The 13,403-nt window shown below is 35.8% G+C and overlaps 1 protein-coding gene across 2 annotated transcripts in view; it reads left to right on the top strand.

Moving 5' to 3' along the window:
* Positions 1-13,403, top strand: part of CLASP2 (cytoplasmic linker associated protein 2) — a 207,754-nt gene that overhangs the window by 24,890 nt on the left and 169,461 nt on the right. For both annotated transcript variants that reach the window (XM_008070162.2, XM_021718618.1), the window contains exons 4-6: positions 1,328-1,419; positions 2,540-2,615; positions 4,326-4,423. In XM_008070162.2, coding sequence (XP_008068353.2) covers positions 1,328-1,419; positions 2,540-2,615; positions 4,326-4,423 — 266 coding nt within the window. The remainder of the gene's footprint in view (positions 1-1,327; positions 1,420-2,539; positions 2,616-4,325; positions 4,424-13,403) is intronic.

The raw sequence follows: 13,403 nt of genomic DNA, 5'->3' as shown, positions 1-13,403 counted from the left end.
AGGTTCAAGCCCCGCCTGGGCAGGCGAGACCTCATCTCTACAATAAATCAAAAAATTAGCTGGGTGTGGTAGCGCGTCCCTGTAATTCCAGCTACTCGGAAGGCTGAGGCGGAAGGCTCGACGGAGCCCAGCAGGTCGAGACTGCGGTGGCTGGTAATGGCCACTGCACTCCAGTCTGGGCGACAGAGTGAGACTCCAACTCCAAAAAAAAAAAAAATGCAACTTAAAATTATATATATGTTTTGCAAAAAATCCAGAGTTTCGAATTGTAAAAGTAAACTGTTTTCCCAGGTTTTTTATACTTCAGAATTTAAAGGTATATTCTTTTTAAATTTCTGCTGGGTATTCTGCCACACTTGTTTGTTGATTTACATTTCAAGTTGTTTTCAGCTTTTTGTTATTGCAAATAGTACTATAAGGGGCATTCTTGAACTTGTATCTTTGTTCATAAATATAAATAATTATATAGAATAGAGTTTAAGAGGTGATGTTGCCGAATCAGTTTATTCACATTTAAGATTTTTTTGTAAATTCTTGAGCTACTTTCTTGAAAGTCTGGTAGGAAGAGAGAAATACATTAGTAGTACTGAATACAAATTCCAGGAAAAATGTTGACTACAGAAAGAGGAATGACTATGTGTGTTTGTATGTGAGGGAATTTAGCAAATGGTAAAGGTGGTGTTTCCAGTTGTGAAGAAAGGATTGATTGGTAAACTCAGTATATGTTTGGAAAAATAAAATTAGATTTCTTGTTACACCAAACCTAAATAATTGTTTTGGATTATTTGTATAGATTTATCTAAGCTTTTTCCAAGAGGAAATTACAGTAAGTAGCCATAAAATAACTTGTCCAAATATGCTTCTGTATTTGGGTCTAGTATTAAAAGGAGAAAAGCCTGAATTATGAAATGTTGAAAAAGCCTCTTCCGTGTGGCAGTCTGTATTAGTTGCTAGGCAATGTTGGACCTTGTAAATGCTTACTTGACTACTGGGCTTATAATGGTAGCATTGTTTTTGAAGAAGAAAAGCTGTGTGCTTGGAAACTCTGAGGCTTTTAGGTATTGGACATGGTTATTCTGAGGATAATTGAAATCTAAAGTGAAATATGTATAAATAAAAAGTGAAAATGTGTTTAAGATATCAAAAATGGGTGAGAGCAACTGTGGTGTAAATGTGGCTTAGAAAAACTTATAAGTAAAAGAAAAGCGAACAGTCTGATGAAAATATTCAGTACCAGTAAGATTGGTAATAAGATTGAGAAGAGATAAAAGATTATAACATGAATAATTTAATTTTTATTATACATGCTTTTTTTTCTCTCAAATAGTACATTTGGGAACAGTTGGCTTCTGGTTTTAAGCACAAGAATTTTCGATCTCGAGAAGGCGTGTGCCTGTGTCTTATTGAAACCTTAAATACGTAAGTTTTATGATTATTAAAAATATTCTTCTTATGGTTTTTATTTCTCTAAAAAAATTCATTTCACAAGGTCAAGGAAGGCTATGGAAATAACACATTTTAAATAGTTATTAAGGCATAAATGTTTTTGTTTGATCTTTACTGTTAATTTGTTGGTGTTTGTTATTATCTTTCATGTTAATTTTTAAGTTATTAATCAGTCATAAGAAATAGTTTTCTTTTTTCTTTATTATATTAATAGTAGCCACCCCAAATAGATGATCACTTAATTGATTTGCTGATCACTTAGGATCTACTTCTGTTCTGGACCCAATTTGGAATTGTTTTTAACTCACATATTGTAGCCATTTCCCATTCCCCCACCCTGCCGTTTTTGTCATTGAGTTCTAGGCTCCCTAGAGCAATGTGTGCAGGTACCAAAATCATTGACCAAATAAGACTCTCTGAGGTAGCTAGACAGTGTGCAGAGTACTGACTGCATAGATGCCATAGTTATGACTCTAATCTGAAGAAATGCAAACTGGGACTTTTGTTCCTGTTTTGGATTATTTTTTCAGGTTCTGTGCAGCACGATTGGTGATATGTAGTAGCTTTCAATTGTTCCTGTAGTATTACTTTTTTTCTTAACTATATTTTCATTTATTTTATTTTTGTGTTTTATTGCTCTGTATTTTTGTCTGCCATTTAGAGCTTACAAGTACACTCAGTATGCATAACTTTTGTGTAATTTGACTCTTGTGTCAGTAGCATAAATAAGGTCTTATAATTTACTTGTTTTGTTGGAATTCAAATTGGAGTCACTGTTTCAAAAGTGAAACTCTGATTTTCTTAAGTAATTCGCAGATTGTTAGATTGGAGAGTACCATTTTTGAACATTTTGATCTTTTGGACCATGTGTTGGCAGTGTTTAGTGTCAATTGTGATTATTCCAGTTTGCATACTTCACATTGTTTAGAATTATTTTTTACATGTGTCTCATATCTTTCATGTTTTAATGATGTGCCCATCTTCTCCACTGCATTTATCATGTTGATACATACAAGAAGAAGGTATAAGGATATTTTGTTTACTCTTTGATTAAAAACAAATTCTCTTTATTTTTTTCTCAAACTATATTTAGTTTTGGGGCTCAGCCACTAGCCATCAGCAAGTTGGTACCACATTTGTGTATCCTATTTGGAGATTCCAACAGTCAGGTAAAAATTTATTTATGTTAAGCATTGACTAATTTTTTGGCTACCCTTTCTTTTCTAGTGCTATTATCCCATTTTAATAAAGAAGAGATAGGGTGGAGGGGGATGCTGAAATCACGATTTTACCTCATTTTTAAAAAATTCACTAAAGTTTGTTTTAAAAAACACATTGTATTCATGTGAGTTGCTTAAATTGGCCAGTTGTTTAGCTAGTAGTATGGAGAGATAGGACTTAATGGCTAGTTCTTGGGTTTGAGAAGTTGAGTAACACAGAACCTGGATTCTCTGCTATAGTCCTTCTATATGTTAATTATGGGGACGGGCTGTCACTTTCTTTATTCCTGAATATGTCCACATAACACATTTTGTGATAGACATAATACTTTTTAACAGGGAAGATTCATGTGAGTGGTATATCACTTGTTAGAAACTTTAACTGAGCTGTTTATATTATAGGTATAATACAGAGATTTATTCTGGATCTTGTTGCTTCTGGGGAATTTGAATCTTGGCTGTAATCTTTTTGGTGCAGCTTGGGCAGTTGCAATGACCCTGGGTGTGGTTTTCCGTTTTTAAGATTCTAGCTGCCTGTCAGGAGGTTTGTAGAGAGTTCTACTGTCTCTTCAGGTGCTGTTTGACAGTGAGTTGTGAAAGGAGCTAGAACTATCTTCCAGATTCTTGTCTTCAGGCCACATTAGGATTTCTTTCCTTTTTATTATGGTAAAATACACACAACATAAAATTTACTATTCTAACCATTTTTAATTGTACAATTCAGTGTCATTAAGTACATTTGTATTGTTTGAAACCATTACAACCATCCATCTTCAGAACTTTTTTATCTTCCCAGACTGAAACTGTACCCATTAAACAAAAACTCTCCATTCCTCCCTCTTCCTGACTTCTGTCAAACACTATTCTACTTTCTGTCTCTGAATTTTACTACTTTAGGTACTGAATAGAAGTGGAATCATACGCTGTTTGTCTTTTTGTTTCTGGCTTATTTTATTTGGCATGATGTCTTCGAAGTTCATCCGTGTTGTAACATGTGTCAGAATATCTTTCCTTTTTAAGGCTGAATAATAGTCTATTGTATGTATATAATACATTTTGTTTATCCACTACCTGTGGATGGACATATGTGTTGTTTGTACCTTTTGGCTATTGTGAATAATGCTGTTGTGACTATATTGGTCTAAAAATATCTGTTTGGGTCACATTCTTGAAAGGCAGTTTTATTATAGGAAAATATATTAACCGTGGTAATAAGTTGCATTGATATAATTATTGGCAGTTGTTTGCATAATTTTATTACAAATAGATTATTTATTTATTTATTTTAGAGATGGGGTCTTGCTATGTTGCCCAGGCTAGTCTTGAAATCCTGGCCTCAAGTAATCCTCCCTTCTCAGCTTCCCAAAGTGCTGGGATTACAGGTGTGGGTCACTATACCAGCTTACAAATAGGTTTTTAAAAAGCTAAATTAGTAACTTTTATTTACAGTTTTCTTAGATTTTTGTAAACCTTCTTTTACTAGGCTTCTCTAGAGGTTTCTTGACAGTTCCTCCCAGTGATAGGCCATATTTCTCAGGTGTTTAGAGGCATTAAAACCAACTTAGAGCTGCAAGTTGACCCTAGTGGAATACTACCTGGAGATAAAGTATTCTCTCATACCATATGTATGTTTTTTATAAAGTTCTTATTCTTTGACAGGTGAGAGATGCTGCAGTATTGGCCACAGTGGAGATCTATAGACATGTGGGAGAAAAGCTGAGGGTGGATCTGTATAAGAGAGGAATTTCCCCTGCTCGGTAAGTCTTGCTAAATTTGTTCCTTTTTTTACCACTAATTTTAAAAGTTTTATTTATTTTAAACAGGTGCAAAATTTTGAAATTCAAAAGATACAAAAGGATATATAAGTTATTACCATTTAAGAAGTCTAAGATCTTACAATATTTTTGATCACTATTTCATTATTTTTGTATTTATTACTTATTGTGTAATTATATACCATCATCAAGCAATTATCCTTTGATACCAGATGGTAATTATTAGTTGGAAGATTTGCCTGTAAGGATTTAGTAAAAATGTTAACCCTTTTATTAAATAAACATTTTTTAGATACGTACTGCTGAAAGGTACTATACAAGTTATTGGGTAACAGAAACTGTAAGAATTAGTTGCTAATCTTTTTTTTTTTTTTTTTGAGTTGGAGTCTCACTCTGTCACCCAGATTGGAGTGCAGTGGCCGCTCCCGGCCACCGCAGCCTCAACCTGCTGGGCTCCGGTGATCCTTCCAAGTAGCCGAGATTACAGGCATGCGCTACCATGCCCGGCTGATTTTTTGATTTATTGTAGAGATGAGGTCTCGCTGCCCAGGTGGGTCTCGAACCCACAGGCTCAGGCAATCCACTCACCTCAGCCTCCCAAAGGTGCGGGATTACAGGCTGAGCCACCGAGCCCGGCTAGTTGCTAATCTTAAAACTTATTCAAATAAGAAGGAAATCAAGACTATCTGAGGAGTGTGGTATCAGTCAGATCACTAAAAATCCTGTTAATAAGCTTCTAGTATATCAGAACTTTTTTCCAAAGGCAACATTTTTATTCTCAGAGTTTATATTTTTACTAAAGATATTCCCATTAAATTCTTTTTTCTTTTAGTAATGAAGTTTTAGTCTCCATTTTAAGTGGATTCACTAAAAGAATTTTTTCCCTTAACTTTTTATTATGGTATTTAGTATTTCTAACAGATTCTAGATGAAATAATATAATGGACATTTATCTACCTATCATCCTGCTTCAGCAATTATCAGTCTGTGACCTGTTTTGTATGTTATACCTTAGCTTACCCTACCCTTGTATTATTTTGAATCAAATCCAAGTTATTATAACATTTTATATGTAAATATTTTAATATATTTTAAAAAGAAAAGTGTATATATTTTTCAGTTACATCGTCATCACACCTTAAACTATTGTTTCAAATAGTTTTGTAATATCAAATATCTCATCAGGGTTCAAATTTCCAGTTGTTTAATAAATATCATAAGTATGTGTCTTAGTCTGTTTTGTGTTGATATAAAGGAATACCTGAGACTGGTAATTAATAAAGAAAAGAGGTTTATTTGGCTCATGGTTCTGCAGTCTGTACAAGAAGCATGATACTGACATCTGCTAGGCTTCTGGTGAAGGCCTTAAGCTGTTGTGGCTCATGGTAGAAATTGACAGGGAGGTGGTTTGTGCAGAGATCACCTGGCTAGAAAGGAATTAAAAGAGTAAGAGGAGGGAAATGCCAGGCTCTTTTTGACAACCAGCTTTCAAGGAAACTAATACAGCAAGATCTCACACTACCCTGCCCCAGGGCATTAATCTATTCATGAAGGATCCATCCCCATGACTTAAACTCCTCCCATTAGGCCCTACCTCCAACATTGGGGGTCAAATTTTAATATAAGATTTTGGAGGAAGCAAATATCCAAACTATAGCAGTATATCTCTGTTTCTTTTGTTCATGTTTTTTTTTTGAGACAAGGTCTCATTCTGCCACCCAGGCTGGAGTGCAGTGGGCAGACATAGCATTGGCTATAGCCTTGATCTTAGTGGGTTCAACTGATCTTCCTACCTCAGCCTCCTGAGTAGCTAGGACAGGCAGTTGCCACAATGATTAGCTAATTTTTTATTTTTACAGAGATGAGGTTTCTCTATGTCTGGTCTCAGACTCTTGGCCTCAGCCTTCCGAGTTGCTGGGATTACAGGAGCGAGCCACTGCATCCAGCTATTTGTGTTTTTAAGTTTGTTTGAATCAAAATCCAAATAAAGTTCATGTGTTAATTAGTTGGTAAATTTGTAAGTCTTTAAAAATCTTTATGGACCCAACACTCTTTTTTTCCTTGCATTTTATTTGTTGAATAAATCGATAGTTAATACTATGAAGTATCCCCCATTCTGGATTTTGCTGATTCTTTTCCTGTGGTGTGGTTTAACATATTTTTTTCTCTGTATATCTCATAAATTTATAGTTGGTTGTAGGGATTCCATCAGATATTGGGATTGGGGGGATCAGGAAGAACAAGACTACTTCATAGGTGCTGGGGTGTTATAATGTGTCTCATCATATCTGGTGACTCTCTTATCATGTAGATGCTTTCTAGTATCAATTTTTTTCTGATAATAAGATTGCCCAATAAATATGCTTTTTGTTGACTTGTTCATATATTTTTTTTTTCCAAGGCTAAAAAGAATTTCGTTTGAGTAAATTTATATGTGTAGAAGTGATGTAAACATACATTTGTGTATGTGAGTGTATGTATGTGTACGTGTGCATTATATATTTTAAAATTTATATTGAAATAATTTTATTTTTCTTAAATAATTTTTATTTTTATCTGAGCAGAAAAGCACACAAATCATTAGTATACAGATCTGTAAATTATAACATAGTGAATACACACATGTATTCACCACGCAGGTAAGGTAGAACATTACTATATCCCAGAATTCTCCTCAAGTTCTTTTTAATGTTTACCTTTTTTCTCCTTCCCAAAAGTAACCACAATCCCACCTTCTAACACCGTAGTTGAGTTTTGCCTGGTTTTGAATTTATTTTTTTTTTGGGTTGGAGTCTCACTCAGTTGCCCAGACTGGAGTGCAGTGGCCACTCCCAGCCACCGCAGCCTCGCCTGCTGGGCTCCGACGATCCTTCCGCCTCAGCCTTCCGAGTAGCCGGAATTACAGGCATGCACTACCACGCCTGGCTGATTTTTTGATTTATTGTAGAGATGAAGTCTCGCTGCCCAAGCGGGTCTCGAACCCGCGGCCTCAGGCAATCCACTCACCTCAGCCTCCCAAAGGCGTGGGATTACAGGCTGAGCCACCGAACCTGGCTTGAATTTTATATTAATAGAATCATATAATCTTTTGCCTCTGGTTTCTTTCAGCTAGCATTATTATTATTTCTTAAACATTGTTTTTATATGATTCATTTGAATTGTTGGATACAGCTACAGTTGTTCATTTTCATAGCCATGTAGTTTTTCATTTTATGAGTGGACCATGCTTTATGAATCCAAACTGAAAATGAATGTTTGTATTGTTTTCAGTTTATGGTTTTTGTGACTAAGGCTGCTAATGACTTTCTTGTACATGGTTTTTTGGTGTATGTACAAATTCATTCTCTTGGAATATATTTAAGAATGGAATTCCTGGGTCTGAGGATATGTCCACATTTAGTTGATATTGACAGTTTTCCAGAGTGGTAGTACCCACTTATGTTCTCACTAACATTGTTTGCAAGTTCCTATCATTCTATGTATTCCCCAGTATTGCTAGGCTTATTCTTACTAATTTTCATTTTCTGGTGTGTGCTTTGGTTCCATTGTGATTATAGTATGCATTTTACTGATTACTAACTAAGAAGAGTACCATTTCGTATGTTTATCAGCCATTTGGGTGTCTTTTGTGAAGTAATCTTTTCTCAGGTCTTTTAATCCATTTTTTAAAAATCATGTTATCTGTCTTTTAAAAAGCAAATCTCTGATTTATAGGGTTTTTTTAATATGTTCTGTATTCAAGTCATTTTCAGCGAGGTGTATGCTTCATATATCTTTTACTCTGTGATTTGCTTTACTTTCTTGGTGATATCTTTTGATATGCATAAGTTTGTAATCTTAATGTAGTTCTCATAATTTTCTTTATGAGTGGAAATTTCTGTGCCCTGTTTAAGAAATCCTAATGTCATGAAGACATTTCTTCTGTGTAATTGTCTTGAAGTTTTATTTACATTTAGATCTATAGTCCACTTAGATTTTTTTCCATATAGACATTCACTTGATCCAGTATCACTTACTGAAAACATCTTTCTTCATTACTTCCTGTTACAAATTAAGTACGCATATATGCGCGTAGGATTTTTGCATCTGTGCTTAGAGTGACGGTGACCTATAATTGTCCTGTGTTCTTGACTTATATGCTTTATTAGTAATGTTAGTTGTTGGAGAGAAAACTATTTGATTTTTTTTTCCCCTCAGAATCAACCTCATGGGGTTTTATCATATGCAGGTAGCTAATAATTTAATGTTCTCTAGCTACTACCCACCATTCTTATTGTTTCCCATTTCTCAAAGTAGACAGTTATTTGGCAATGAGGACTCTGAGACCCAGAGCAGTGACAGCTAGTTAGTGAAAAGTTGAAGGCTTCCTAATTTCCCGTCCATTGTTCTTTCTCCGGACTGTGCTTGTGTCTTGGTGATGCTTCTCTAACAGATAGTAGGGAATGGGGAGAAGGACTCTCTAGGTACACGAACTTTGCTTTTTTCAAGCATGTAGAATGTTTTCTATTCTTGAAGCATATGGCTTCATTATTTTATAGGTAGTATCTTGAATCCTCAAAATACTGAACATTTGTTAAAGAGTTCTTAAACTTTTATAAAGCAAAACATGGATTAATTTTCGTTTACCCCTTTCTTTTTTTTTACTGTTTCCCCTTTTCCACTAGTATATATTCTCAAGAGTTAACTTTATAGTGAATATTATATTAGTTAGAAACAAGTTATTCTTTTGTCATAGTGGTCACATTCTAATTTTAATTTTCAGAAGGGATATTTTTGCTTCTCAAATACTGTTCCCTTTGTGTGTTTCCAAATTTCCTGTTGGATACCGCTCTCTAAGGTTAAAGTTTGTTTTTGCCCACTCTTATAAACCATTCTTTGTTAAAACACCCAAACTTGCATATAATTCATGATGTCATTAGTCAAATAGTTTCCAAAAATAATTAAAAGTTTTTATTTTTTTAAGGCAGGGTGTCTGTTCCCCAGGCTGGAGTGCAGTGGCACGATCAGGACTCACCACAGCCTTGACCTCCTGAGCTTAGGCTATCCTCCCGTCTCAGCTTTCCGAGGAGCTGAGACTACAGGCATGTGCCACCACACCCAGCTAATTTTTTTTTTTTAAATAGAGACAAGGTCTCACTATATTGCCTAGGCTGGTCTTGAACTCCTGGGCTCAAGCAGTCCCCTTACCTCAGCCTCCCAAAGTGCTGGGATTACAGGAGTGAGCCACCATGCCCAACCAAAAGTTTTTTTCCTATTATCTTTTTTTGAAAGATAAGTTCTGATATTATGATACTAGTATAGCACTTGACATAGATCAGTGGAACTCAACTAAAATAAACTCATATTTACAGTCTGTTGATTTTCAACAAAGGTGCCAAGACCATTTAGTGGGGGAAAGAATTCTTTTTAGCAGATGGTGCTTTTTTAACTGGATAGTCACATGCAAAAGAATAAAGTTACATCTTTTCCTCACACCACACCTAAAAATGAACTCAAAATGGATCATAAAGCTAAATGTAGGAGGTAAAATGATAAAACTCTTAGAAAACACTGGACAATTGTTTCTTAGATATGACACCAAAAGTACAAGCACCAAAGGAAAAAGATAAATTAGATTTCATCAAAGTTAAAAACTTATGCTTCAAGAGATGCCATCAAGAATGTAAAAGGAAACCCATATAATTAGAGAAAATACTTGCAAATCAGATATCTTATAAGAGACATCTTGAATATATAAAGGACTCTTACAACTCAACAGCAAAAGGACAGATAACCCAATTTTTAAAAATGGGCAAAGGATTTGAATTTACTCAAAGAGAATGTGCAGATGACCATAAGCACATAAAAAAGATGTTCAGCATCATTTGGGGATGTGATCAAAACTTCCCACCCCCAGGATAACTAAAATTTTAAAAGACAGGCAGTAAGTAACGCAGTTGGAATCCTCATACATTGCTTTTGGGAATATAAAAAGGCACAACAACTTTGGAAAACAGATTGTAATTCCTCAAAATGTAAAACGGAATTATCATATGATCTAGTAATTCCACTCCTAGACATATACCCAATAGATGTGAAAATATACTCTTAAAAACCTATATACAGGTGTTCATGTCAGCATTATTTATAATAGCCAAAAAGTAGAAACACCCCACATTCACACATGTTCACCAACTCATGAGTGGATAAACAATGTCGTAAATCCATACAATGGAATATTATTCAGTCATTAAAGAGGTATGACTGATACATTATACAGCATGCATGAACTTTGAAAACATTATTGATGAAAGGAGGCCATCATAAAAGGCCACATATTGTATGATTCCATTTATATGAAGTGACCAGATATGGCATTTCATAGGCTAAATATGGTCTACAGAGACATGAAGTATATTAGTTGTTGCCCAGGACTGAATTGATCAAGGGAAATCAGAATGACTGCTGATGGGTATTCAGTTGTTTTGGGAGGTGATGAAAATATTCTGAAAATGATTGCTACATTGGCACAACTCTTTGGCTATACTAAAAACCATTGCATTGTGCACTTTAAAGAGATGAATTGTGTGGTATGTGAATTCCATCTTAATAATGCCATTATTTAAAAAAGATAAATTCTGAGACCTAATTGTGTTTGACTTATGATTTATTTCTTACTCTAAACTTCAAGTGTGGACTTTGGTTAAAGTTGCTTTTCCAATTCTGTCCTCCTTACCCTTTTGAGTCAGAGTCTTGGCTTTACTGACCTCTATCCTTTTCCCGAGTCATTACCTCCCTAGAGCTTTAGAGGCCTCCAGATTGTGTTTATAACCTTTTGGACAATCTCGTCTGTGTCGTATTTTTTTTCCTTCAATTTACTTAAAGATCCCAGACTCTTCTTTCTGCTCTTAAATTGTTTCTTTTCTTTTTCACCAGATTATACGTGTAATGATTCTCTGTTATGAATAAGCTTGTTATTCTAAAATAAGTGTATAAAGTTTACTGATTAGGAGTTGGAGGGATCTATTGAGGGCCACATAGAAAGAAAATTAGGCTGTGTTGTTAAATGTAAGAAGGTGTGAGCTTATCCCCCTATACACTTTTGAACAGGTGACTAAAATCCTTCTAATAAGTACCAAACAAAAGTCAGATGTTAATTTCACATGTTAAAGTCAGTAAAATGAGAAGAAAAGGAAGACTGAGAAGAGGGAGTAGGACAGTCTTAGGAAGAGTATATAAAGTGGGAGCCGGCAGCAAGATAAATAGTGTGAGATAGCATCTCCCTTGTATGTCTTTCTCAACCCAACCCAGTCCCAAAAGATTTTTGGGTGGTCTTTCACTTTGACCCTTTCTTCTCCTCTCCACTCGCCTCTTTTCTTTTCTCTCGCCTCCCCTATTCCTGTTATGTTTGCCTCCTGTTTCAGTTGACCCTCCTTCCACTAAAGCTGCCTATACTTCCATTCCTTGCTGCATGTTTTGTCTGCCCCACCAGAATTCCTTGCTACCCTTCTTTTTTCTCTGAGCTTTCTGTCCTAAATTTTCTACTCTATTTTCCTAATCTGTAACTAAGTGTTAATCTCTTGCTTCTGGTATCTGGTTCTCTTTTTTTTCAGACAGCTCTCCTAAATCCTCTCTTTTATGTCCTGGTCTGTCTGGACTTCATTCTGAGATTCCAGCTTTCAGTTCCAATGCTCCCTTTCATCTCATGTCTACCTCTTGTCTCTGGGCAACCTTGCCTGGTATCGGCGGAACCCTCTGGAGAATACTGCTCTATAGGATGAAGGGATCTGTGTATTTCAACTGAAGTACTTTCAGATCTTAAATAGTTGTATTTGTTGAATTTAATGGAAGTAGGAGGTGAGGTTAAGGCTTGGAAATTTCATTATGATGAATCCCTAGGAGATTTTCAGCTAAAAAAAATTTTTTTTTAGTTACTTCTTACTAAAATAAGCCAGTGACTTTTTGTAGTTGGTGTCACTCCATCGCCGGGCCTGGAGTGCAGTGGCACGCTCACAGCCATCCCAGCGTCGACCTGCTGGGCTCCAGTGATCCTTCCACCTCAGCCTTCCAAGTAGCCGGAACTACAGGTGCATGCTACCACACCCAGCTAATTTTTTGATTTAATAGAGATGAGGTCTGATCATGTTGTCCGGGGTGGTCTTGAACCCGCGGGTTCAGGCATTCTTCTCACCTCGGCCTCCCAAAGGGCTGGGATTACAGGCTTGAGCCACCGGGCCTGGCCCAATGACTTATTTTTAAAGGTATCTGTATCCTTAGTTTACTGATGAGAAATGACAGAATGTGAACTGAAGCTTATATTAGGTTTTAGAAAATGAAATTGTGATGCTGGGCCTATAATCCTAGCACTTTGGAAGGCCAAGGCAAGAAGATTACTTGAGCCCAGGGGTTCGAGACCAACCTGGGCAACTTGGTGAGACCTGTCTCTATAATAAATCAAAAAAATGTACCCAGATGCCGTGACACATACCTGTAGTTCCAGCTACTTGAAAGGCTGAGGCAGAAGGATCGCCTAAGGCTTCAGGGCCGTGAGCGTGCCACTGCACTCTAGCCTGAGTGACAGAGTGAGATTCCAACTCCAAAAAAATATTAAAAAAAAACCCCATGAAATTGTGACAGACATGTAAGGGTAAGTCAGAGAAAAACATTTGACAATTAAAGACAATATGACAATGACTCTCCTCCCTTCCCCAAATCTCTAAATCATGGAATTAAGAATAAATCATAGCATAATACATTGGAAAGTGAAATAAAAATAAAGTGCCATCAGCATGATTCAATTTCACTCTGAAGATAACGGTTAAATAAATTCTCTGGATGGTAGGAGTGTGGTTTTTTTTCCCTTTTTTCTTGTTTATATTTCCTAATTTCATTTTATAGTGAGTGTATGTTTCTTTTGTAATAAGAAACACATTTTTTTTTTTTTTGAGTTGGAGTCTCACTCGGTCACCCAGACTGGAGTGCA

The sequence above is a fragment of the Carlito syrichta genome, unplaced genomic scaffold (assembly GCF_000164805.1).
Source record: "Carlito syrichta isolate Samal-C Ts95f unplaced genomic scaffold, Tarsius_syrichta-2.0.1 Scaffold313175, whole genome shotgun sequence".
Taxonomy (NCBI): domain Eukaryota; kingdom Metazoa; phylum Chordata; class Mammalia; order Primates; family Tarsiidae; genus Carlito; species Carlito syrichta.
This window is presented reverse-complemented; position numbering and strand designations above follow the sequence as displayed.